At 47.6% G+C, this 26,336-nt stretch overlaps 11 protein-coding genes across 11 annotated transcripts; 7 read left to right on the top strand and 4 right to left on the bottom strand.

The window, feature by feature from the left end:
- Positions 1–210: 210 nt before the first annotated feature.
- On the top strand, positions 211–1,893 carry FSUBG_11385 (uncharacterized protein; the record flags this gene model as incomplete). The annotated part of the gene is made up of 1 exon (XM_036676061.1): positions 211–1,893. The coding sequence occupies one exon, from the start codon at positions 211–213 to the stop codon at positions 1,891–1,893; it is 1,683 nt and encodes a 560-aa protein (XP_036533125.1).
- Positions 1,894–1,906: 13 nt separating this feature from the next.
- Positions 1,907–2,725, top strand: FSUBG_11384 (Ank-repeat mbp1; the record flags this gene model as incomplete). The annotated part of the gene is made up of 1 exon (XM_036676060.1): positions 1,907–2,725. One exon carries the CDS (start codon positions 1,907–1,909, stop codon positions 2,723–2,725), a length of 819 nt encoding a protein of 272 aa, XP_036533124.1.
- A 3,759-nt stretch (positions 2,726–6,484) lies between these two features.
- Positions 6,485–7,950, top strand: FSUBG_11383 (uncharacterized protein; the record flags this gene model as incomplete). Its single annotated transcript, XM_036676059.1, has 2 exons — positions 6,485–6,848; positions 6,902–7,950. 2 exons carry the CDS (start codon positions 6,485–6,487, stop codon positions 7,948–7,950), a joined length of 1,413 nt encoding a protein of 470 aa, XP_036533123.1.
- A 406-nt stretch (positions 7,951–8,356) lies between these two features.
- On the top strand, positions 8,357–10,801 carry FSUBG_11382 (Mx2 (GTPase); the record flags this gene model as incomplete). The annotated part of the gene is made up of 2 exons (XM_036676058.1): positions 8,357–10,216; positions 10,283–10,801. 2 exons carry the CDS (start codon positions 8,357–8,359, stop codon positions 10,799–10,801), a joined length of 2,379 nt encoding a protein of 792 aa, XP_036533122.1.
- A 227-nt stretch (positions 10,802–11,028) lies between these two features.
- On the bottom strand, positions 11,029–12,877 carry FSUBG_11381 (uncharacterized protein; the record flags this gene model as incomplete). The annotated part of the gene is made up of 7 exons (XM_036676057.1): positions 11,029–11,274; positions 11,323–11,427; positions 11,479–12,225; positions 12,273–12,564; positions 12,611–12,681; positions 12,728–12,783; positions 12,832–12,877. 7 exons carry the CDS (start codon positions 12,875–12,877, stop codon positions 11,029–11,031), a joined length of 1,563 nt encoding a protein of 520 aa, XP_036533121.1.
- Positions 12,878–13,152: 275 nt separating this feature from the next.
- FSUBG_11380 (transcriptional regulatory moc3) lies at positions 13,153–13,779 on the bottom strand (the record flags this gene model as incomplete). The annotated part of the gene is made up of 1 exon (XM_036676056.1): positions 13,153–13,779. One exon carries the CDS (start codon positions 13,777–13,779, stop codon positions 13,153–13,155), a length of 627 nt encoding a protein of 208 aa, XP_036533120.1.
- Positions 13,780–14,927: 1,148 nt separating this feature from the next.
- On the bottom strand, positions 14,928–16,526 carry FSUBG_11379 (amidohydrolase ytcJ; the record flags this gene model as incomplete). Its single annotated transcript, XM_036676054.1, has 1 exon — positions 14,928–16,526. The coding sequence occupies one exon, from the start codon at positions 16,524–16,526 to the stop codon at positions 14,928–14,930; it is 1,599 nt and encodes a 532-aa protein (XP_036533119.1).
- Positions 16,527–17,151: 625 nt separating this feature from the next.
- FSUBG_11378 (CMGC kinase) lies at positions 17,152–18,445 on the top strand (the record flags this gene model as incomplete). Its single annotated transcript, XM_036676053.1, has 2 exons — positions 17,152–17,734; positions 17,781–18,445. The coding sequence occupies 2 exons, from the start codon at positions 17,152–17,154 to the stop codon at positions 18,443–18,445; spliced, it is 1,248 nt and encodes a 415-aa protein (XP_036533118.1).
- Positions 18,446–22,495: 4,050 nt separating this feature from the next.
- Positions 22,496–23,648, top strand: FSUBG_11376 (uncharacterized protein; the record flags this gene model as incomplete). The annotated part of the gene is made up of 3 exons (XM_036676052.1): positions 22,496–22,696; positions 22,751–22,961; positions 23,020–23,648. 3 exons carry the CDS (start codon positions 22,496–22,498, stop codon positions 23,646–23,648), a joined length of 1,041 nt encoding a protein of 346 aa, XP_036533117.1.
- A 161-nt stretch (positions 23,649–23,809) lies between these two features.
- FSUBG_11375 (phytanoyl dioxygenase) lies at positions 23,810–24,899 on the bottom strand (the record flags this gene model as incomplete). The annotated part of the gene is made up of 4 exons (XM_036676051.1): positions 23,810–24,229; positions 24,281–24,464; positions 24,527–24,619; positions 24,673–24,899. The coding sequence occupies 4 exons, from the start codon at positions 24,897–24,899 to the stop codon at positions 23,810–23,812; spliced, it is 924 nt and encodes a 307-aa protein (XP_036533116.1).
- A 521-nt stretch (positions 24,900–25,420) lies between these two features.
- On the top strand, positions 25,421–26,336 carry FSUBG_11374 (phytanoyl dioxygenase; the record flags this gene model as incomplete). Its single annotated transcript, XM_036676050.1, has 1 exon — positions 25,421–25,977. A coding segment is annotated over one exon (557 nt), but the record flags the coding sequence as incomplete, so codon positions are not given.

The raw sequence follows: 26,336 nt of genomic DNA, 5'->3' as shown, positions 1-26,336 counted from the left end.
AAAAGTGATTTCTTTGACGTATAGTATTCAATGATAGTTTTTGTCTGCGCCAGTGATAAGAGTGAGGGGATTCACATATCACGTGATGAACTCCATTTCGTACGACCCTGCATCGCGCACTTTTTGCCCCTCGATTGGACCCCTCCATAATTTATCAGGGTCCTCGACTGAGCCTCAGAGCTGCATCCTAGAGCCAAAGCCTCCCTCAACATGCTCCCCACGCCGCTGCAGGGCACGTATCAGCAGTACAAAGCAGACACCGACTCAGTCGCGGCATGGCTTGCTTCGACTGCCAAAGCTTGCGGCTACCCAGCTGATCTACTCACCTCCACCGCTGTGCAATCGTCTCAACCGAAAGGAGGAGGTCGTTTGAAGGGAAAGGCTAGAAAAGATGCCAAGAAGCAAAAGCCAGCCCCGAGTGCAGCTCCAGTAGAACCAACTCGACCCAAATACATCATCGCAATCAAGGACTTTATCCCGTTGGCAGAGTACATCTTTGCTTCGACCAAACCGCTCATCTCAGTGCCCAAGTCTCTCGCCGAGACTATCGACCGCGTTATCTACATGCGCTCCAGATTCGGAGCTCAATTGGAAGAACATGGAGCAGAGGTCAACGATGAATCTGACGCAACGCACACTTTCTTCATCGGCGTCCTCGAGAGCGTCAGAGCTGTTCTCCGCCCACGAATGCCCATTGACACGCCATCGTACGATTCAATTGAAGACTTGACGAATCGCTTCAGCGGTCTCAACGTCTACGAGCCATCGCAAGAATTCCTCGATGCTCCGGATATCGTTCGTCCTCAGAAGGCTCAAGACGATGAAAACACCTACGAAGCTGAACCGCAAAACACCCTCGAAGATGCTATGATAGCCTACGCTGTAATGCTCGATGATCTCACGCATATTCGATCTCACATCAAGGCTCTCTGGGAGAATTACAAAGATGGTTTTTATGACCTCGCCACTGCGGCTCTTGTCACAAACACGGGTATCGACCTCGCGCGGAATCTCATGGAGCCTGTTCTTCCCTTATTCGAACCACATGGTGGTGCTTGTGCTGTTTCGGAAAAGTTCTCTATCGCTTTTGCTATGATGAAGGGCTTTTCTATGATGGAGGTAAAGGCGTGGGGTCCCAAGGGCGGGAATGAGAAGATGTATGACATCGCGAATGATACATTCCTCACCGCCAACATTCTTCTCAAGGCTCTAGTTGCTCTTCTAGGACCAAGCAATATTCCTATCTATAAAGAGGGAACGTTTGGGACGTATGATCCCAATAGCGATCGATCACGGAAGAACGGCCATCAGAAATTCAACGAAGATCAGATTATTCTCTTTGAATACTTCACTGAAGCGGTAACTCTCGCACGAGCTGTTTCGAATTATCCTGTTGAAGACGAATTCATCCGCGGAATCCGGGAACTCGACAAAACTGACAAGACCCCCTTCTACTTGGTCTTTGCCACTCAAATCCTTCTCGATGTCCACCATATTCTCAGAGCGGATACAGCTTCAGTATTTGAGACGCTGAGCTCTCACACGAGTGCCATGCGCAATGATCTGAACCTCCATATCAAACATCACCAGAACCTCAAGAGTGAAACGTGGCCTGCCTCGAATGAGCGTGCGCTCAAGGAACTGGAACAGTCTATCGCCTGGATCGGTAAAGATCCTGTCTTTCTTGCCAAGAAGAGGGTTGGTCAGAAAGTTGGCGCACAAGTCACAGATGATCAGATGTATCGGATTCATTTCCTGTCGCCGATTCTCAGTGGACTGCTCCTCTTTCACTTCCGCGCCGGGATGCATGAGGTCGGCATCGCGGTGCTGAATGCTTGGGGATATGTTACGTATCCTGCACACTGCGCTTCAGCAGGAGGGACTGCTCGTTAGTAGTTGGCAAGATATGGATGTGGTCCGGAGCCTCCTCGGTGATTCCAACTTCTTTGTTGGAAGTCCGCCCAAGAACAAAGATGAGTATCTAAACAGATTTCTTCTTCAGATGGGCTACTCTGCTTCAGCCATCACAACCCACAAGGGCCGTCTTCTGCGACAGCCTAGGCGGCATCAGGACATGGCTTCTCGGTCTGGTCCTCGCGGTATAGAAGACGGTGTGCCTGTGTCGCGCATGTTCTTTGAAAGATATCTCCGAAAATCTGGACAAGTCGATCTTACGCCTGAAAACGTTGACTCCATCATTTCTCGAAGCAACTACCTCGAAGACAATTCTGAAGATGAGCTTGCCTTCGTTAAAGCAGACGATGCTTCAGACCTCAAGAAACAAAAGCAAAAACAGAAGAGAAAGGCAACAGACGGCGGTAAACTCAAAGCAGGCTCCCTTCTTAAACCCCTCGCCATGGCCTTCACCGCCGAAATGTTTGAGTTCTCTTTCCCCTATCTGGTTCTGCACCGGTGGTCGTGGAAGTTTCTTCGCCAGATTAAAAGTGTCTGCGATCCAGTACTGCGAAGACTTCATGGGCCGGCATATCTTGACCAGGAGAAACAGCTCCCGTTTACAGTGGGATACATACTCATGACGTTTGCGGAGGATCCGGATGGTGATGGCAAGGAACTTATGAGAATTGCGGCGGGGGAGTTTAATGGGTTGGTTTGCCAGAAGGGCATTGGGAATGTGACGATTACTGCGGCGAGAAAGATGTATGGGCTGGAGTTTGAGGAGGATGATGATGATAGTGATTCGTCTGTGCTGCCGGATCTTGAGTAGGGTCATGATGTACCTTGAGCGCAATTACTATGATGAGAATGTGTACTATCGTGAAATGATGATTTGTTGAAAGATTGAGATGTAGACTATGGTATGAAGACTCATTGCCGGGTGGCACCCTTCAACTCTCGCACAGACTCATACATCTGCCATGTGCTCTCGTGAACACGTTAGCCCTAGGTAGCATAAAAGATGGATAGTAGACTGTTGATTGAGCACACCTATTAAGCATGGAAGTTATTTATAGTGTGATTTCTACATTTGTTTAGTTATTAAGTATAGTCATCGACTGTAATCAAAGTGAGGGGATTCCCTTAGTACGTGATAGGCTCAAATTCGTACAGCCATTCCCCTACGTCACTTGTCAGGGTCCCGAAAGTTGATTCCTAGTGTCGTCTCTTCCCATCTGCGGACTTCCATAACAGAAAGACCTAACTAAGAGAAGTGGGGAATCCAGGCCATCCAGCTCACTTTTCCATAGGCTCTCTCGGGCATGGAGGAAAGCGAATACAGGGTCAACCCGAGGATGACAAGCCGCGCAGCCGTATAAAAGAATAACACTGCATAGGCTAACACCGCTATAACCGTTGCGATGATATCGTCAAGCCATTCTGGTGTTCTCTTTAGAGGGCCAAGGTCGAGCAGCATGATAAACCCTAATATGGCAACGGGGGAAAGCGAAGTCAACAAGGCGGCCAACGCAAACCATCTCCACAACTCTCGCACCAAATGTGATGGAAATTCCCAGTTCCAAGCAGCAAGGTGTATCGCCGAAAACACCACTGCGGTGAAGTAAAGGACAAAGGACGGCAAAAATGGAAGAAGAACCTTCCGGAATAAGGATTTTAGCGTCTTTGCATTTCTTGTTTCCTCCGCTACTTGAGATGTAGTTTCAGTTAAGACTGCTGACGTTCCTTCGGTTGTATCTCTTCTTTTCGCGATAAAGTCCTCTGTCGATTCCCGTCGCTTGACTTGTGTGATTCGTCTTGTTGCACGAATATCGAATCAGCAAACATGTCCGACCCTGAATCTTTCCTTCTCATATTCGAGAGCTCCTTACCAGGCTCGGTTCCGAGAAGGTCGTCTATGCTGAAAGTAAAGTCTCCCGGTAGAGTACTCATTCCCTCTGGGAATCGAAGGAGTATATGCCTTCGCTCAATGCCAAACGGCTTTTGCCACCACAGACTATACATAGCCAGTGCACACGGAATAAAGGCCAGCGTAGCCAGTTCGAGCTGAGATATAGCATGCCCTTGAGCAGTTCGGGCTATACTTTGGATAACTAGCCAAGTACACTGTAGAAGAGCAAAGACCTTAGTGAATGCATCTGATTTACCTAGGTCTTTGATGTCTTCTTCTGTGATTCTTGGAACTAATCTAGATTTATTCAGTTGGCCTAAGAGAGGTTAGCCAGCCCGTCCTTAGAGTTTAGTTTACAGCAATCCGTACTCAGCGAGGTAAGAATTTCAACTTTTGACACAAATCGCCAAGGTGACGTCGCGCAGTTTTCTTCTTCTGCTGGTGATACAGGTGAAATATCGCATACAATTATGCCCCCCATCTGAACATAGAATGCATGAGCCAAAGAAAAATGTGGTCTATGTCGGTTAGAAAATTGGTTGGATCTTGAGTGTTAAGCGTACCCATTTGTTGCTGTGTTTGCTTTCTTCATATCATATTTTGCTCGCAAATGCTGTGCCAAGGCCATAGCAACACCATACTCCGGGGCGACAGCAGTCAAAGCCATCCAGAGAAGCTTGCGTGTCCATTTCCACAAAAGAGGCTGCTCAGGCCAATAGGGTATCTCGATTCCTGTGCATAGCTTGATTTTGCGCCATCCAGCAATAGCTTCGTTATGCCTTGGAACGTTCAAGTGAACACACTTCCATGAACAGACGATGAAAATTGTTAGACAGCTCCAAATGATGCTCCACGTATTCCGGCGTGCGTCAGGAGACACCCAACCAATCATCTCATCGCTTGTATCGTCGGGGAGACTTGACATAGGCTGGGTAGGCGCTGCAGCTACCCAAGTCCTATTGAGTAGGGCAAATGATAGGAGATGGAGCAACATTCTCACCGAGAAGCAACGAAGAGGAATAAAAAAAAAGAGAATTTGAGGAGAAAAGCCCCTTCACAGGACGGGTGTTCTTTTTGAAGCAGGAAATCAATTCTGACGCGCCAACCCTACAGTAACGCCAGCCTGCTTTTCAGCTACTCTTGGCATTGCATTTCAGGGGGGAAATAACAAATCAGCGACTTCGAAACAAGCCATAGACCGGGTTTTGAAACCCACTATCGATTTTTTTTTGGTGTTTTCTGATTTCACGTAATTCTACCTGAGGCCCAGTTCTCTACGCTCAGTGAAATTGATAGGTCAATATAGTAGATCATCAGATCACATCCGCCACCCGGACCAGGATTGCCACTCAATTTCTTCAAATACGAGCTGACATCGATCCAGCTACATTCGAGCCGGAAAAACAAGGCACAGGGACTATTTCAGTATCTTGGCAACCACTTATCACACATTTTGGAACTTCATCATATCTTTTCAATATCTCCATTCAAAGATTGTCGTCCTTCACCACGTAAACCAATGGAAGTCGTTGGATTCTCCAATTCGTTCTGTAGACACGGCCAAGAAGCGTCTGTTACCCAGTGTATGTCATCCTACGGGACGAAGGTCACGCTGAGTGTAATCTTTCCTTTGTTGTCACTAAATATCCATAGACAGATACCTATCTTTGTAACATGTATAACAACCCAAATCCCGGTTATATTGAGCGGATTTCTTCACGAAACCGAGAAACTTGGGCTCCACCTGCGGAAAGCACATAAGAACAAAGGCTGTAACTAAGAGCGTTTAAGGTTAACCCAGCTATGCGGTGATTAGATTGGTAAACAAAGCATTCTAAATCCGCCGGTTCTCAAAGATGTTCCCAGTGCATTAGTAAGTCGTTGCTCAGGTCGGACTCGGGCGCCTTGGCCAACCCATCCTAGCGGTTACTAATTTCCCGTGGACCGAGTTAGTGTCAGGCGGGTACTTGGTACCTCTGCACTAAGACAAGATCAACAATGATGAAACAGACATGGAGGGATTGATTTCGTTGTAAAGATCACAGTAATTAAACTAAAAAGCCCAGGATTACAAAATGAACTATAAAGTTGAGCTGTAACGGGCTATCGAGGATGGCATTATGTTTAAAACCCTCCCTAGGACATGCTTTGGCAAATTGTATTTTACTCAGACATTATATAATAAATCTGACATTAATATATAATTTTATATCTTAAAAGTCTAAAAATGATGTCTGTAAGTATAATTTAAGTAGCATATATTTGTTCTTCTATATAAATATAATAAAGCTATAGTATACTAAATCTACAACTTGTGCATAGTAATGTATAGAAATAACACAGGTGCTAGAAAGATGGCTGAATCAACAGAACACTAATGACGTAGGATCCGTGCCTACATAGGCAACTGCATATTAGGATTGCAAGTATCAGGTACTGGTTAAGCAAAGAGGCCCAACCTTACAGCAGAGGCTCCAAGTCAGCCCCCACCACATCAGCATGTCAACGTGGACCAATTAGATGGGAGGCCAACCACTTGAGAAATGCACCCATGTGCTTATATATGATGAAATAACATGCAAGTGAAAAAATGACGACTGCCTGTTAATAACAGTGCAACCCACCTCAGTCTCATAGCTTTACACCCGCAACGGGAAAAGACTCGAAAAGTGTGTTACAATGGATAAGAAAGGTGAACTAGTTCATGTGACAGGCGACACCCTCGATCGCTTTGTACTACACTCGACATTGCTACGACTGATCGACCCTGTCCGAGGCAAACCGACCCGGAGTACACTCGATGAGAACCCAGACGACAGCTTTTTGGGTGCATGGCAGCTTCAGAAAAAGTTTCTAGACTCATTTGCTCTTATTTGCTCAACGTCTAGCTCAGGAGCAGAAACAGCCACGGCTGTTTGTCTGGAAATACACGATGAAAAAATTGGAAAAATCCTCCGTTTGGCGCGAAACCACGGCTTGACACCTGAGGATCTAGCTGAACTACAAAGAGTGTTGAAAGTGCTGCAAGAGGTCTCTAGAAGGGGTATGTGATCTTTTCAAATCGGATGAGCGTGGCTGACAAGGTGAGCGATGCAGAAACGCCATCACCGCAAGCCGAGACCAAGGTTCTACAACTGGTTGCTGAGCTTGACAAAGGCCGAATTCTGTCAATTGCAGAAAGGATTGAGAAGCGAGGAATTCGCCAATTTCTACAAAAAGCACAGTTTGGAGTCTATGGTAGTCAACTCCAATCAGAAAAACTCAGGATCTGGCTCGAGAGTTGCCCTTTCACAGCCTCTGCTTCCCGTATCCAGAATTGGACTTGTGAGACTATCATCAAGCTCATCAATTGGGCGTCGGAAGCTCGATGGCAGTACGCTGAGCAACTCCGAACTTTACTTAAACTTGATGAATCACAAAGCCAGTCTTGGTTGGATAATCTACACAAAGTCGCTCGCTATCATTCTGCGATCAAATCCATGGTCAAGTTTGCTATGAAGGAGCCTGGCATCTTTGCTAATATTGCTATCCGACCGATCAATGCTCCTCGTCAACGCCGGTTCAAACTCCCAAAAGACGAACCTCCACTGCTTGCAATCGTTCGTACACTTATAGGAAAAGATACGAACTCGACTATGGAGAAGCTTGAAAAGCATTTGGGCACCCATGATGTTGAAGCGAGGCTGCGTAGAGCCTGTCCCCCGATGCTGACACTTCATGCCGAGATGCAAATCGTTGTGTTTTACGAAAGCAACCCTGGGGTAGCTCCCCACCTGAGACTCATTGGGACGAGTAAAAAAGCTTGCTTTCTTTGCGACAAATATCTGCGTCATCATCCACTCAGGCTGCAAGCTTCAGCTTGCCACCAAAAGATTTACCCGTCGTGGATGCCACCGCCATACTACAACGTCCCAGGAAATTCAGCAAAACTCGCCTTCATAAATCTAAGTCGTGATATCGCGAATTTGGCGGGGCAGGACCTAAAGACAGCACTTACTGCTCCCCCCCGGCCACCAAACTATGATTCGACTGCTGGGCCTTCTCTGACCTTAACAGCAACTGTACCTACGGAACTGAGGTCACTGCAAAATACTCCAGCGAAATCTACGGTTCAAGATGAAAGTTCCTCAGAGGATTCTGGTTGAAACGCCGCGGCGCGATCTGGGGACGGAAGGTCCAATAAGGTGCATCGGCAACCATCCAAAACTGTCCACGTATATGCATGGTGCACTATCCCACACCACCAACGTGCGCTGTGCCGCTGTGGCAAGCAGATTTTGGCGAATTGGATGGTGGAGACCATCTTGACGAGCCAACAGTTTGTTCAAGGCCAATTGTTTTGCGAGACCCGTAACTAGTGTACAAAATGGACCAGGGAAATGAAAATATTTTGATGCCTGATCCTGCAGGAGGCCGACCACCGCAATGTATACCGGATTTGATGTCGCAGACCAAGGCTCCGTAAATCGTAGGTTCAAAATACAAAGCTGTCATTACTGCCACGCATCCCAAAAGAAACACTGTAACCATAATTTGTTATCTACAAAGACCATGGAGACAGCTGAAACCAATGCGAATATTGCCGTAGGAGATCACCGAGATCTCCTAGATATCATCGATAAGCTTCGTCTGCAGGGAGTCAGTCATTATGTTGACCTGCCCGAAATTATTGTGTGTGGAGATCAGTCTGCAGGAAAGAGCTCTGTCCTCGAGGCCGTCTCCGGTATGCAATTCCCGATCAAGGACGGCCTCTGTACGCGTTTCGCCACGGAGCTGGTTCTTCGCCGGGGCCGCAACAAGAGTACCAAGGTATCCATTACGCCTGGTAAGAGCCGCTTTGGTGAAGACAGTCTACGCCTTGAGAATTGGAGACCAACCGCCAGTATCGATGAAGAGGGTCTGGGCGCCGTGACGAAGGAGGCAGAGGCTATGATGGCCATCCCAACCGGCACAGGGGAGTTCTACGAAGATACACTCCGTGTCGAGCTCAGTGGGCCGGAACAGCCACACCTAACAATGGTGGACCTCCCTGGACTCTTCAGAGGAGGGAACAAGAATCAATCTGACGCCGATATCAGCATTGTCCATGATATGGTGGAGAGGTATATGGCGCGAGAACGGAGTATCATACTCACTGTCGTGTCTGCCAAGTACGACTATGTTCTGCAAGAAGTTACTCGGATGGCCAAGAAAGCTGACCCAGAGGGCTTGAGGACCATGGGCCTCATCACAAAGCCGGACACGTTGGATGTTGGCTCTCAGTCTGAACACTACTTTGTCCGCCTAGCCCAGAATATCGAGGAAGAGCTTAACCTTGGTTGGCATGTTTTGAAAAACCGCAATTACGACGAGCGCGATGTCACATTGGCACAGAGGAACAAAAAGGAAAAAGAGTTCCTTTCCCAAGGACTGTGGAGTTCCATCGAGTCTTCTCACTGCGGAGTAGAGTCCTTGAAGGTCAGGTTGAGTAACGTCTTGAGAGACCAAATTCTTGATCAACTTCCGAGTCTTCAACAAGATGTTGAGAACGGCATCCGCAACTGCGTTGAGAGACTCGAACGTCTAGGGCCATTAAGAGGCACCCCACAGCAGCAACGAAGCTACCTTTTGCGTGTGAGTGAAAATTACACACTTTTGATGAGGCAGGCAGTGGATGGCACTTACACTGATCGCTTCTTCGGTGACCGAAACGAACGTGCCAGTCTTTCCACAAGACTGAGAGCTGTGGTCCGCTTGAGACTTGACGAATTTGCTGAGGAGATGCGGGTCGACGGTCAGAGTCAACATATCATTGATTCAGCGAGTGAAAGTGACGATGAAAACCCTAACAACTCCCGACCCAGAGCGTCAAGCATTTCTCGGTCTGAATTCATTAGCGAAGTTGCTTACCGTCTCAAATACTATAGAGGTCGCGAGCTTCCAGGTCTCTTTAATCCTCTGATCGTCAATGACCTCTTCGTCGAGCAATGCGCGCCTTGGAGGAGGATTGCCAAGACACTTGCTGAGGACATGCTCGACATAGTGCATGTTACGACTGAAAAGGTAGTCGAGCAAAGTGCCGCGAGCGAAGTCGCCGAAAGGGTCTTGAGACTCATTCGTAAAGAAGTAGATGGCCTAAGAATCAAAATGAGCGCCGAGATTGACACACTGCTTGTATCGGCCACGCAACATCCTATTACGAATAACCCGCAGCTCGTCCAGCACGTCCAGCAGACCCAAGAAGACCGACACAAACGCACGGTTAAATCACTGATTACTAAGATGTTTGGGACAAGCCGTTTCGACGGCTCTGACAAAAAGATCAGTATAAATCCGCTTGAACTTTTGACACTGGCAGGACAGGGCTTCGAGCCAAACATGGAGCGTTTCGGAAGCGCCTTAGCAGTAGATTATATGAAAGCATTTTACAAGGTATGATATACCCCTGAGCCAATATTGACTGATTCAATCGCATTGACAGGTTTAATTTACGCTTAGGTTGCAGTCAACAGGTTTATCGATGATGTGAACATCCTGGCCATAGAAAACTGCCTCATCAGCAAGCTTCCTTCACTTTTCACATCAAGCAGTGTTGCTGAGATGAGTGATGAAAAGTTATACCTGCTTGCGGCCGAAAATGAGGCATCATCCGCCGAAAGAGAATACCTAGAGCTGAAACAAGGGATCCTGGAGAAAGGATTGCAAGACCTCAAGAGCCTCTACAGACACAGAACTGTCCGCAGAGGCTATAACGACTTATTGTCACAAGACCCTGAGAAGAAGTCGGCCATAACACGGAGCAAACCTGAAAAGGGGTCATCCGTTACAGGTAGCCCAAGGGCAGCCTCTGAAATATTTGCTGAAGAAGTCCCTATCAATGGGGAACAACAACTTGAACTTCCACCAGACCATATTAAGTGGCCAGATCAAGATGGTATGAAGGACTTCTGGCCACCTCCTGCAATGAGGAAGTACGTCAAGGATACCTTGGGTGAAGAACATCGATGGGGCAACTGAACTCTGTCTGACATAGACAAGAAATTCCATTCATCTACCTAAGTTATTCTGTTAGTTACGTAGGATAGCCCCTTTCAACTGCCAGACTTCGTGATGACGCTTGAACCCAGAAGGTTGTTCATTATTCACCTGCACTGTAGCCAATCGATACATGCTGGGTCAGGTCATTCAAAGGTAGCATATAAATAATAGATCAATTTCTGGAGTATTTGTCGTGCAAGATGGTACTAGTGTCGAGCCGCTCCTTTCAGCTCCCGTACAGATTCATACATCTGCCATGTGTTTTCACGAACACGTCGGCCGTAAATAGCGCAGGGAATAAATAACAAACAGACAGCGGTAGCGACGCATCCGCTGATGATGAAGAGTTTTGAGATGCCGATGGATGTCATCCAGCCAACCACGCCAAATGGGACTCCAATCGAAGGAATGTTGCGGATGAACGTCACAGAGATGAAGGCTTCTGCTGTAAGCTACTGGCCGTTAGCTACTGCCTTGCAGGGTTGGTTGGGTAGACGTACGGTTTGGTAAATGTCGATGATGATGGTGCATGAGATATCGATCATGGATGCCATCCCAAACCCAAACATGGCACCTCCAATACTAGGATAGATCCAGTGCCAGCCCTGATAAAATTAGCCAACATAACACAGTCTCACAATAAGAACGAGACTCACCTTATCAGCAGATATACCAAAGAGCACAAGTCCCCCACCCATAAGCAGCGCCGGCAACAGCAGAATATACAACCTCATCTCCGGTTCAAAAACCCCCCTATTCCTCTTCGCTAACTTAACAACAACCCAATCACCAAACACACCGCCGTAGACACTCCCCAGAAAGTTGCCAACAAATGGACCTAGCGACATGAGCCCTACACCCGCTGTGTTGAAGTTATACGGCGGTGCAGAGAAGATCATGGAGATAGATGACGTGAGAAGAATGAGAAAGGCAACGCAGCTAGCTACTTGAAGTGCGGAAAAGAGAACGTGCGGGAAGAGAAACATTTTGAGAGGGACGAGATAGTTACGCCAGAGAGGTTCGTCTGTGCGTGTTATGAAGCGCATTCTTTGTTTGTATTTCAGGCGAGGTGGATGGGTTTCTGAGTTGAGGTCCGATTCTTGGATGTCTGCCTGGTTTAGACCGTCCTTAGGGTGACTCTTGAATGTAGGTGTGTCTTGGCTTGAGGTGTTGCGTGTTTCGCCGACGGTGACGGGAATGAACTTTGTTTCTTCAAAGCAGAAGATGAAGAGGAGGAAGAGGATGGTCAGGACAATACCAGTGGTGTAGTATGTCCATCGCCAGTCTTGGGCAGCTGCTTGCACACCCACGATGCAAGGACAGACGAATTGACCGACCATGACAGCCATGATATAAAACCCATTCGCAGTACCCCTTTGATGAACAAAGAACAAGTCCGCAATCTGCCACGCGTCAGCAATCTTCATCTTCCCCATACATTATCACTTACCGTGATTTCCGAAATCGTCTCATTAATACTCGCCGCCAGCCCCGAGAGGAAATTCGTAACATACATCTCCCCTACCGTCTCCATCCTCCCACTCCACCACGACACAGCAGCCATAAGACCAGTGGAGAGGATATAGCAAGGCCTAGAACCGTACTTTCGAGCGAGTGGGATAAAGAGAAAACTTCCGAGGGCGAGACCAGCTGAGTTGAAGGCGACGCCGTAGTTGAGCTGGTCATAGGTTACGTGCATATCGATGATCATTTGCTGCCATAGGACCATTTGCATAACGACGCTGAGGCTGTTAGGGTTGGATGAGGATGGGGGGGAGAGGGGCGTACGCTGAGAAGAATGCTACTGTTACGGCGAGGACTAGGGTGAAGTTCCATGCTTTTCGGCGTTTGCTCCAATTCTATCGATGTTAGTTGGTTTGGTTGTAGAAGAAGGAAGGGACTGACCAGAGGATCATTGGGGTCTTGCGATGGTGTTGGAACGAGTATAATCTCAGATCGACCTGGTATAACACGTCAGTATTGGGGATCAGTGTTATGATGCAACTTACTCAGGAGACGGGAAGTCCCAGGGGGAAAGCTCAACTCGCTGTCCATCTTCGCCAAATGATCAACGAAAGTAACAAATACTAAGAGATACCTGTCTGGTCAAGCCTATTGCCCTCTCAGACAATCCCTCGAGGGTACCCCGGATTTATAGCAATGCCCCTTATCACCCCGAAATCGGCTTCACCCCAATGCTGGAGAAATCTTTCACCAACTCATCGGTATTTTGCGGGGTGCACCGATGCCCCTAGCATCCAAGCAGCAGGTCCACCCACTCACCAGTAACACCTCATTGGCCGCGTGTCGACCATCCCAAAACAGCCTAGCTAGAACAAACTCAGCTCAACGCCTCTCACTTTCGTCTCTCTATCAAGATCAACTTCATTATCGCCCCTTTCCAATGCTTTATCAAGTATCTCCTCTAAAATTAGTGCATTCGGCGTGTCGCGGTATGCGTCGCAGATACTCCCGCACCGACGCAGTGTTTGCACCCAGGAAGGTCGCGTTTGGAGAATGGTTACTTCGAGACGAGCTGCTGTGTAGGGATATAGCATGCTGTTTGTCGCGAGGATGTGAGCGTATTCTTCACGCTTGCGAGTTTCGTATAGTGCGTCGAGGGTCGCTACTAGACGACATACCAGCATCTCATTAGATGGCGAGCCAGCTCGTGTGCGCTTTTGCCGACGACTCATCAGTATGCCTGATAGCCGGAATGCTTCCCAGAGATGAACATGCGGGATAGACCCCTCGTGGCCCTCCCAATCAGCAAAGTCCTTCTCTACATCATCATGTGCCAGTCTCCCAAATACATCGAGAAGACTTCGTGGTAGGCCCGAGACACTTTCGACACCGCCGACTAGTCCCGTTGAAGACACTTTTTGGGCTGCACGCAGATACCCCCAGATTCCAAGGGTTGGTGTATCGCGCCCGCGGACAAAAGTGGGAATATCCATTATCGCCATGGCCTCAAGCGAAAAGCGGTATTCTAGATCCCCAATCCGATGCGCGTTTTTAGACTGCGGGAAGAGGTGGTATACCCACATCATGTGGTTCAGATGCGCCGTCCAGGGGATTCCTTGAAATAACTACAATACACGCTTAGTACTTCCACGTTTTGAGGGGGGTTATGGGGCTTACATGGAGAGTGCATAGGAATACACCCGCGTTGACCAAGCCCCCATCCAACGTCCCATCAAACCGACCTAGCTGCTCGCGAAAAAGGCGGAGACTTTGATTACAGAGATCGTGGAATAATGGCGGGGGGTTCCGGGGGTTAGTGTTGTAGACGTGTGTGGCGATTAGGCCGAGATATAGTGGTTCGTTTTGGAGAGCGAGGCGTTGGAGTTCAAGAGGGAATGGATCTTCTGTGGAGGTGGAGTAGAAGAGGAACACGGTTTTTTGAATAACTTGCTTGTCAGTGGATATGGATTGGGGTTGGTGAGCCGCTTACATTCTTTGAAGAGGTGTTTCTCTTGAGCACTTCTCCTTTGCAGCCACTGTGGTTCTTCAGGTTCGATTACTGGATATCCCATTCCTAACAGCGGATCCGATCCCAGGCTATCAGTCTCAAGTGGCAAAGCCTGGAACTGCCCAAAACCCTCCACATCATCAATCTCAACCCCCCTCCCCCGCTTCCTCTCATTGCCAGCCCCCAGAACAGGAAGTGAAGAGCCAGTAAGTTTCCCCCTTGATGCAACACCTACATCCCACTGTAACTTTAGAGCATACCCTTCGCAGTCGAGGTTGTTCTTTTGACATTCTCGACATGTTGGTTTTGTCTCGTCGCATTTTCGATGGCGCCTTTTGCATGTTGAACAGCCGGTTCTTGAGCGGGACATGTTGCGATGGGTGAGTTGGAGATAAGATATCGGGAGTTGATGTTGGAGTGATAGAGGGATGGGGCGGTCTGGGGTAGCAGAAATTAGCTTGCTGGTCGGGCCGAGAGGGCATTGTCATAGCCTTGATATAGGCTTGAGGCTGAGAAAGATTCTATGTTGAGGGATTGATTTCATGTTCCTCATTATGATTTTACAAACATTTCTACCGGTCATCTATTCTGCTTCTCTTCTGCTTCTACAGGACCCATCCATTCAAACGAGGACTACTTCTTATAAACCCTCTCACCCCCAAACCACGTTTCATCAACCTTCATCTCCAATAATCCATCCACTTCCACAACCCGCGGCAGTACCATAAAATCCGCTCTTAACCCCTTCTCCAACCTCCCCGTCCAATCCTCCGCAAACCTCGAATACGCAGCCCCGTACGTCGCGCCCTTCATAGCCTGCTCCAGCGTCAACGCACTATCCCCATTCGTAACCGTCTCCCTCTCCGGCTCCAGCGCCGACTTTCTCGTCGTAGCGTTATACAAATTCGGGAACGGCAGATGTCGCGCCGTTGGTGCATCAGTCCCTATAGCGACGTTTGCGTGGCCATCGAGACACTCTTTGTAAGGGAAGCAGTGTTTCCACGCAGAGGGCTTGACGAGCTTTTCGTAGCCTTCTAGAATGGCGGGGTCGCTGTGTACTGGTTGCACGGAGGCGGTGATGCCGAGACTGCCGAGACGGAGGGCGTCTTCGGGGGTGGCCATTTCTAGATGTTCGATACGGTGGCGCGCGGTGGGATTGTTGGTGCTTGCGATGGCGGAAATGGCTTGAGAGACTGCTACATCGCCGATGGCGTGGATGGCACATTGCATTCCAGCTTTTGTGATCTGTGCCAGAACGCGGTTCATTGCCTCACCAGGCCATAGCGGTTCCACCAGATCAGTTGATTCGCCGTAAGGATATGACAATGCGGCTGTGCAGCCGTCGACTGTACCATCGCTTATGAGCTTGACGCCAACGATGCAGAATTCGGGTGATTTCGAAGGATGGAATTTACTGTGCATGTCGATGGCTTCTTGGATCTTCTCGTCGAGGGCCTTCTCATCTGCTGCGTATGCAAGGAACCAATGAGCTGCGATGTGAAGATTGAGCCCCTTCCTCTCTCGCAACGTCTGCAAAGCTTCCCAAGCTACTGCATCCATTGCCATATCGATAACGCCAGTGTATCCCTCGGCAGAATAAGCCTGAATAGCGCGTTCCAGGGCTTCAAGTTTATCGTCCATTGAGAGTGACTGGATCAGATGGGGCCAGATAAATGCCATAACAGCCAATTCTGCCAAGAGTCCAGTTGGATTCCCGTCCTCATCGCATGTAATATGTTCGGGACACGTCGCCTTAATCTCATCAATTGGTAGTTCTTTCAGAGCAGCGGTGTTGCACCACGCTGAATGAAGATCGTTTGAATCGATGAAAATAGGTCGTGGGTCGATATCATCAATCATACTTGCAAGGGCAACTCCATCCGTCGCAGATTGAAGCCATCCCCTGCACAGAATCCTGGGCAGGTCAGGATTGGCAGCAGCGAAGTCTGTTATCCGCTGCCGAATCTCTTGTAGGGATTTACAGCCTCCAAGATCGAGCTTTTGCTGTGAAAGACCAAAGAATAAAAGATGGACGTGACTGTCGATGAATCCGGGAAGAACAACGCGGTTATCAAGATCGAGAACCTCTGCGCCTTGAGATTTTGCGTCTTGAACTGCTTTGTCGTCTGCAGATCCGATGTAGGTGATTTTAGATCCTTCGACAATCATACACTCTCGATACGAGTCACCATCGCCGACGAAACGGCCATTGGTGAGAATTGTTGGAGACATTACCACGCCCGCTGATGATGAGAGAAATAGTATCTGATGATAGGAAGAAGAAATCGCAAGAGATGTTTAGGAAGACGAAATGTAATGAGATGGAGTTACAGGGTCTTATCAATATGAGGGAAATCGAGACTATGATGAAAGCGGCAGCAATTCAGCATTAGACGGTTTGGCGCATCGGACTTCTCAATGGGTCGACCTGCTAGAACCGGACGAGATTGAGCTTGGAGCCGTGTCGACCTGCTAGAAGGGGCTTAGGTTAGTGGGGAGCTAGGGGACCGCGGGGGGCTTGACAGTTGAACTTGGGGATCTAGGCCTGCTGTTGATTGGGTCCTGGGGCGATGAGATTTAGATGAAAGTAAATCGAGGTGGGAAACGCCGTATGCGTTCCGCGGAATACGTTTGCGGGGAAGAAATTGGTTCTGAGAAGATTACTGATACATCTGATTGGGGCTTAGATCTATATTCCGGGTTATTGAACTTGCCTATCGAATGAAAGCTGTCTGATTGAGGCTGATGGTTACCGAATGCCAGGTTATATCGGCGTTTCGGCTCCGAAGCCCGGGTTTCTCCACCTCCACCCCTCTGCGGTTTTATCTCGATACGGAACAAACCACAATACGCAAAAATGAATCGGGTTCCGACTAGAGGCTCTCCACCAAGTGGCTCAACACAGCCAGCGCCACTAATAGAAGAGCCAACTCGTGAAGGAGAAGCTGCTCAAGACTGGGGTGAATACGTTGACTCAGATGAAGAACCCGATGTCGAATTCGCTTGTGAGGATATTAACCTCTACCCTAGAGGTTTCTACTATCCAATCTCAATCGGTGAGATTCTTATGGAGCGGTATCATATTATCCATAAGCTTGGCCATGGCGCATTTTCGACTGTTTGGATGGCGCAGGATATGGCACAACATAAAGATATTGCGCTCAAGATCTTGATGCTGGGGGGCTCAGATGAGCGTGATTATCACATGCAGAGTGAGATAATTGGTTCGGCGGAAGACTTGACATATTTATTGGTATACCACGAAACGTTTCTGCTCCCTAGCCCTCATGGCAAATACAGAGTCTTCGTCCTTCCCATCCAAGGACCAAACTTGAGGAATCACCCTCCCACAAAAAAGCCCATTGCAACCAGGATGAGATTTGCAGTGCAATTACTCAACGCCTTGAAGACACTACACGACGCTGGCGTAATTCATTCTGGTACAGTCCCCCGACACCAAGTGAGGCACAGCTAACTAATAAGTAGACTTGAACACTGCCAACATCATGTACACTCTTCGCCCTCTTAATGACAGTATAACTGGGAAGTACAAACAAATCGGACGACCCAGAAAAATGAAACTATGGACTGAGCAGTGGAAAGACGGCGAACTGGTCATGCCTATGAAGCCAAAAGAGGAACTTATAGGAGATTCCATCGTTCTTGGTGACTTTGGTCTAACCCATAAACCTGGTGCTTCGGCTCAGAAGCTGCAATCACCTGCTACTTACTGCGCGCCTGAACGGGTACATAACATCAACCCGTCCTATGGTTCTGATATATGGAGTTACATGTGTATCTTCTTTGAACTATACACAGGACTGTGTCTTTTCCAAGGTTGGGGTCATACATCAGTGGTGTCTTCTATCGTTTGTGCCCTTGGTCCTCTTCCAGAGTCTTGGAAGGGAACTTACCACGTTAGTAGCTCAGGCGAGGACAAATGGTATGAGCGGAATTGGCAAATAGATTCAGAGTTTGATCTGAAGGAGAGGCTCACCCAGCTTCGCCCTGGTGTGGAAATGAGGGAGTTGGAGCTTGTAGTGTCGATACTACGAAGGGGACTTGTCTACCAACACGAGAACCGGATCACAGCCGCGGAGCTTCTAGAGGACGACTCATTCCAAGAAGTGATTAGTATATATGCAAGGTAGGATTGGCTGAGGTCTCAGAGTGCCAATATAATATCCCATGTAGATGAATGGGATGTTAAGAGCTTATCTTATGTAGATCTAAAAGTCTTGGCTGTACGTCTGGGCTATCGGTTTATAAAAGCTATAACATAAAACTAAAGACTAAATATCTGAATGTTGGTGACTGCTGAAGAAGCTATATATAGAATTCCCCTCCTTGGTATTAATGTATCAGATAGTGTCTGTTTTATAAACATTGGTCTGACCAGACACCTTCATGTCCCCCATCACTTCTTCTACGCCTTCAATAACCTGTACATCTAGCGAGGTCTCATCATGTGTAGGAGGAGAAAACTTAGACTGACCCTCTAACAACCATCCAGCAGTCATTGCAACGGCCAAGCATCCCATGATCAAGACTGTGTAGTTCATTGTTGCAGCAGTGACAGGGTGCGTCTGTGGAATCTATACTTGAGTTAGCTTTCTTGATCGGATATGTTAACACCATAAACTTACAAACGCAACAATGACAACTATAATACAATACAGTATTGTGACAGTGTATATCATGCTTGACCATCTACCGAAGTTCCATGATACGCTCGAAGGAAGCGTTGATCGTTTCGTAAGCAAGAGTAAAAGAGCAGGAAAGCCTTGTGCACAGTTAGTAATAATGTAGTCGGAGAACAATAAGGAAGTCTTACCAAAGCTGATGATCTGACAAACGGCTTGAGCGCCGATGATGGCATTGAACGCAGTAAGTGAGAATAGATAACTATAGACTGTCAGACAAGATCCGTATTGCCAGAATGATCATCTCACATTAGGCCGATTACGACAACAACTGCGGATGACAGGTTGATAGACCACGTAGGGAGGTTTGTGCGAGGTGACAAGTAAGTGAGTCTTGTGGATTGTCAGTAATGGAATCTGATGTCTTGTATGTTGATTGATACCTTTCATTCCAGAAGAGACCGTTATCCCGCGCAAACGCAAAGCCCTGTCGACTCATCGTGATGGCCGAGCCGAGTGACGATCCAATCATGTTAACTAGCAAGATGCAGCAGAACACGATGGCAGCAACTCGGCTACCAGTAGCAAGTCGAACAAGCTCAATTACTGGGACACTGCAGCTGACGTCAGCTCACATCAAATGTGTGAATATTGGCCTCGGTACATACCCAGTAGATGTTGCAATGACGGCATCAATGTCTGTGATGGAGAAGCCAAGAATCAGGATCCAAATAAGGCCAATTGCAAACTGACTAAGAATGACGATGATCATGATGCGAGGCAAGAAACGTTTAGGTTGGGGAATCTCCTCCGCGAGGTGGGCAGGGCTGTCGAGGCTCATAAGAGTTGAGAAGCTATTCATCAACCCAAGTAGAACCGCGAGCGCAGTCGAAGAGTACCTAGGAAATATGGTGTTAGGCTAGAGTATACGACGGCCAATATGAGACTAACCCGGTGTTGTTTCTCGTCTCTACTAAGACAAAGCTTGCAGACGGCTTTGGTGCCTTGATAAGAAGCAAAACAGAGAATGCAACGAAGCCAATTGCGGTTGCCCAGACTAGAGTAGAAGATAAGCATAACCACGATTAGTGAGGGTTGGTCGACTTACATCCTACGTTCTCCAGGGTCGGTATTCCACGGAGTCCAAAGAGATTGATAATCCAACAGCCGATCGCCACTATCAGATAAGCAACGAAGAGACGCCAGCGGACTGTTACATCAAAGTCCGCGTCACAGAGGTTGATCAGAGCAAGAGTCAAAGTGGCAGTGACAGCGCAACAAGCTGCGTGTGTCAGAACCCAACCAGCGTAGTTAAGCCATCCCAGAGGATAAGAAATCTGCCAACAATACTTCTCCGGAGTGAGGAACACCGCATAATGATAAGCGCCACCTGTAGCAAATCAGAGTTGAGCAGCCAAAGACTCTAGGTCAGCAGACATACCAGCTGTCGCGAACCTAGAAGCGCATTGAGCAAAGACGAGCATGATGCACATGACACATAGCGATGAAGCAGTGCTGAGAGAAAGGCATGGTGTTAGTTACGCGTGAGGTGTTGATCATGGACCGTCATGAACTCACTAGCCATAGACAAGTGCAGGTAAGCCGCCAGCCGAGAGACTGACAAAGAGAATGAAGGATATTCCACCAAAGGAATTAATGGTTAGCCATCCTATACTGATGCCGCTCCAAAGGCCAAAAGTATTGGGGAGCTGCTTGTCTTGGGAAGAAATAGCTCGGACTGCCATATTGAAGTGTAGTGAGAAAGTGTAGACTGATTTGATGATTCAGTGTTACACTCGGCAACAGCTAGACATTAAGTAGCCATCCTTATCAGTCTTTGGAAGGCAATTATATTAACCGTCTCACAAGATTAGGATTATCGCTGCCCTCACCCAGATTCAACCAAAGGCTACAGGAGAGTGGCAATGGTGCCTAGCCTGGTACTGGAGACCTATCGAGGAAAAAGAAAGCTCAAGACTTTGAAAGAGGTTGTCAAATTAATTTAGTTATGATAACCCCCAAATCTTGGGCTAAGTCACCTATATATTTTCGTCACTTACGGTCAAGGTTCCAATTCTCGTTGCAAACAGTATAATCCAGGCCTTCACGTGATGCATGCGAAATGCAACAATCTTGTCGCCTTTGTCAATGGCGTGGGAACTCGAGCTAGCACAAGATAGGTTGTGTTAATGCTATCAACAGACTTTATGCCAATTCGTTATCACGATAAGCGTTGCCGAGATTAGCTGCTTGGGACCCTGATTCGTCAATTCGATCTTTTGGCAAGAGTTAGTTGAAGCCACATGCGATAAGATAATCTTGATGTTGATTCGACAGAGCTTATCTGGATACGCATCAAGGACGATTCGCAGCTTGACATACACTACTGAGCCGAACGGTTGCTTGTCTCTCGCTGTTACCGTTGCCCACCAAACCTCCCTCCAATCTGTCAACGCTTATCGATCTGATTACACTCTATAGCTTGACAGTCACAACTCTCTCGCAGAAGCATTGTCTGTAACCCATCAGGGAGAACCTGGTAAAACACAGTAAATTCAATGGCTAGCACAAGGTCAAGGCATGGTACGACCAAATCAAACCCACTATCAGCTTCCAAACACCCTCAACTAATAGGCTTCAGGATGTTGGACCTGTCGTAGAAGACACCAAAGGTGCGACGAGGAGAAGCCTGCATGTTTGAACTGTCGCTCGAGAGGAGCCGAATGCGGAGGCTACGCCGTTGAACTGGCCGACTTCTCAGCCTACAACGGCCCCCATGGGCAGATGGTATCCAAAGGTGACACGGGGACGCCCAGCGATACGACCCAAAACGAAGCGAGATCTCAAGAAATAGGTCAAGCCACTGAGTGTCGATAAGCGCGCCAGCCCGACGATGCCAGAGCCCAGCTTAGCGAGCTGTAACCACCGTATCGACAAAGTTCCCAACACACGTGAGGGACAACCATCTCCTTCCTCACATATCATTGCTTCACTTCCAGAATCAATGAGCTCAGTTGAGAGTCAGGCCGATACGATCAAACTTAATAATGCACTGGGGTCGCTCTCTAGTAGCCTGTCCAATACTGGTGAAGACCCCAGTCGTCCGAGCTGGGTAGAAGGCTCTTTTGAATGGCTAGACGCCACTGCTATCAAAGACTTGGACTTTTCAGAATCCTTTGGACTGCCGGATGAAACTCATACAGATAGCAGTACTAGTGAGGTGGATGTCGTAGGAGATGCTAGCTTTGCAGAGGTATCATCACTAATCTCGCCGATGGCGCAACTCGAAACGATTGATCAATACAGTGACGAATGCGGTGTAGTCGAAGGAAACTCGGGGCTATTAAATCCAGGTCTTGCTTGGCAAGGTTTTCCTCTTTTACATCAGCCCAGCTGTAATATAGAGGAACGTTTGCTAAAACATTGTGAGTCCCAATATTGACTCATTGCATGACTTGATGAAGTTGAGGACTAACTGTACGCCTAGTCATGACCAATCTCTCAGTGCACCTCTACCCAGTCAACCAAGCTCGAAACCCTTATACAACTGTATACGCAATGCTAGCCAAAGAATCCAGGCCAATGTTGGACGGCATTTTGTTCTCATCGGCCATGCACTTGACGAACTTGGGTCACTTGAGCCACAGCGCTCTAAAACCATACCGATCGGCTCGTCAAAAGTCTTTCCGTGGCGCGATACAAGCTGGAAATAATTATTGGGCACTTGGCCTGACAGTCCTACTCTCTATAGCTATGGATGTAAGATCGCTATATCTATATGTACTATTCGACATTTACTAAATTATTCTCAAGGTGATAGGGACAGGCATGGACTTATGGAGCTCTAAGCTTGCTGGCTGTCGTAAGCTTCTTGAACTTGGGCTGACCAAGTCTTCAGACCCAATTGACGCGGGCCAGAAATGCGCGTTGATGCAATTTAATTGGATGGTTACTATGGGCAAGACACTGCTCATGGGAGTGCGACCATTGAGGTCCCTGGAGGCTCTGGATTGTATACACAGAGGTATGTTGAGCATCCATAAGAGTAATTTCCCAGATGACTTGCACTGACACAAACCCAGATGAGATCTATAGCGAGCCACTTGATGATAGTGACATGGCCTTCCAGCAGCAGCACTGGTGGGCCAACATGCCAGACTTCCGCATGCACCTTTTGCCACGTGAGGCAACAGATCTTGCCGTTGAGGTGCAGAAGGCCAAGGACAATGGAGATGTAGCTACCATACTAAGAACCATGCCACAAGTAGGCGACCTCGTTCAGCGGATACAAAACTGGCATCCTGATCCATCCACCGTTGCCCCAGAGTACGCAGATTCGGTGGTTCACTTTAATTGTCTCTGGAGGCAGGGGCTTCTTTACTTTGTGTATCACGATATCTATCATCTCGACTCAAATGACGAGAGAGTCCAAGGCTGCGTTGAGAGTTCAGTCAGTTCCCTTGAGAGCCTAAGTTGGTTTCAAGCCTGCCAATGGCCTATCTTCATGCTTGCCGTACATGCGAAAACAGAGCGATCGAGGAATTGTTTTGAAGTAGGCTTTGTAGTGATGCATGCGACACTTGGGTTTTCTGCGCCCAAGAGTCTTGTCTTGGTGTTGCAAAGGATATGGCAGGCAGCTGACGCAGGTGCTTCGAAAGGATGGACAGATGTGGTGGAGGAAATGGGCATAGAGCTTAATATTCTACTGTAATCTTGATAGTACAGAGTTTAGGTTGAATTTGATGAAATAACTGCCTTCTGTTTCTTGCACTCAACCCTCTAGATGTAGTGTGTTCTACCAAGTTTCAGCTTTAGGAAAAGTGAAAGAATGTCTATTGGAAGCGCTCCATGTAAACCAATTGCCTACTATAACTAAGCAACTACCTGTCCCTCGATACTGCCATACCCGAATGGATCCTCCTTGCTGCCGAGAGGGACAATGGGATCCTTCATATCTACATGACCGCAGGTGGGGTGACTAACTGAGTAGCCCAGCAAGGACTGCACCTCTGGATCATAGTCCTTGATAACTTCATAAGGTATAGCCAGATACTGGTTCTCGTCGGCCCGGTACGAGCCACGAACCATGTGCGAAGAGAAGATATTGCGTCGCTCGTCGGTGATATTGGCTCCAGCGCCGTGCCAAACACTCCCAATGATCATAACTGCATCGCCCTTTTCCATCTCGGCAGTTGAGCACAGAAATCGGTCCGCTGGGCCGGAGATAGCAGCCTCTGGCCAGAGGTGAGAGCCAACAATTATCTGCGTAGCTCCGTTCTCAAAGGTGCATTTCTGATCTATGTCAGTTGATCCTCGACAGCGGGGCGTTCTGGAGTCACTTACAGTTCCAGCGACAAGGAGGCCGAGTAAAGAGCTCTCTCCGCTACCCTCGACGTGATCGAAATGCTGAGCCATGTCGTCACGGTGGAGTGGTTGGGCCTTGGACCGTTCACGGGAGAAAGCCTCCGAGACTGCCAAAACAGGGTTGGAAACACACTTGTACCGCTTGCCATCGCGGAAAGGGTACCTTCATGTTATTGATTAGATACGAGTCCGGTATTGTCAAAGATGCAGTGTGTTGTCACTTACGACTCTTCCTTGAGCAGTAGCTTTGCTGCCTCACGGTAAACGGGATGATTGATGCCTTTGTGGGCAAATGTGGGAGACTTTCCAGCAAACCCGCTATTTTATGGTCTCAGCTATTTGATTCCCAGTGCTCGTGATTCCAGGCTTACCTCAGTGGTGGATCAGTAGGTGGAAACAGTGTTCCCTCATATTTACCAACCTTCTGGTAGTGAGGATCGGCCTCTTTCTGAATCTGATCGGCTTCCTCGGGCGTGATGAAATTCTTGATGATGATACCTCCATCACGGCGAATGACATTGACTATCTCTTCGATTGGGGACGAGGCCGGCAGAGCGGTAATCTCGGGGTTGTTCTTCTGGTGAGGGGGGTTTGGCATCTTGGCTGGTAAAGCTTGCAGTAGTGTAAGATGAAGTTATTGATGAAAAAATGACTTTGCTAAGGGTTATTGCCGAGATTCGAGGCGCTGGTAAACAATGTACATATATGCATATTTTCATCCTATGATAGTAGAACGACAGCCGTTAAGAGGTGTTCACAGTCCAAGATCGTTCTGTTAGGCATGCGATAGCGTTAACACGTCCTAAAATGGAAGTGTTAAAGCTATCATCGCCTCAACGCTTATTGGCAGGTTCTTATCGCCTGGAGGCGAATTAGCTGTTGGTGCGGCACCGTCTTTCATCAGCTCTTATCAGGTCTTATCAGCGAGGTCTTACTACATCCGTGCAGGGTAGGGGTTGATGCACAAGATACCTTAGCCATTGATCCTTTGATATGTTGTGTGACAGTATAGTATAAAGTTCATAAAGTCAAGTCGATCAACACACCCGTAGATACTGATCAACTATTTCACAAAATTACTTTTTCCAGTCTTTTGCCAACATCGTCAGCCTCTTCATCATGTCTATAGTCAAGAAATTCTCTGCATCAGCTCCAGCCCAAGACATTTTTCAGATTCTCACAGCAGATAACGTCGTCGTGATCGAGAGCGCTGCAAAGGCTGAATCTCTCGACGCCACCATCAGCGAACTCGGATCGTTGACTGAGGGCCAGAACTTTGGTCTAGTTGGCAAAAGCCGCACATTCGCTACCGAGCTTCTTATGAACGATCTGTTCATCGACCTCACCAAGCGTTTTCTCACGGATACATGCACTATCTACTACTCCGATGAGCGCACTGTTTCTACTGCTGAGCCTCAGGTGTCGTTCACGTCTGCTCTCGTATCCCCGCCTGGCTCCGCTGGCTGGGGCCTCTGTCGCCAAGATGACTGTCATCATACAGTTCACCCTGCCAAGCGAGAGACAGACTTTGGGATTGCGTATGCAGCGACTGATATCACCAAGCATAATGGTGCCATTCGCGCTGTCATTGGATCCAATATGTGGAAGAATTCTCGAGATCCCACAGATAAGGATGAAACGCTTATCGAGCTGAACAAGGGCAATGCAATCCTTTGGTAAGATTTCCACTTATGTAACTTATACCTCTATGTTTAAAACCTTTATGGCTTAATAAAGCTTTATTTAATAAAAACCTAGCCCTAAATATAACCAAATCTTTAACAAGCTTTTCTACCTAATACTACCTACTAGTCTAACTTTTTCCCTTATTACTTACTACTTAACTTATTATTAAAAAAGCCTTAACATTTTATAAATTTACTATATTATATATCTAAGCTATATTTTATATTACTTTATTAATTACTATTACCTTATTATTTAGTAATAAATTTCCTACTTATTAAAAAACTAACTTTATATATTTTTAATCTTTATAAAAATATAAATAGGTATTATATATAAAGTAAATAAG

Source organism: Fusarium subglutinans (assembly GCF_013396075.1).
Source record: "Fusarium subglutinans strain NRRL 66333 chromosome Unknown NRRL66333_c0000215, whole genome shotgun sequence".
NCBI classification, from domain to species: Eukaryota; Fungi; Ascomycota; class Sordariomycetes; order Hypocreales; family Nectriaceae; genus Fusarium; species Fusarium subglutinans.
The sequence above is the reverse complement of the archived record's forward strand: the minus strand, read 5'-3'. Positions and strand labels throughout refer to the sequence as shown.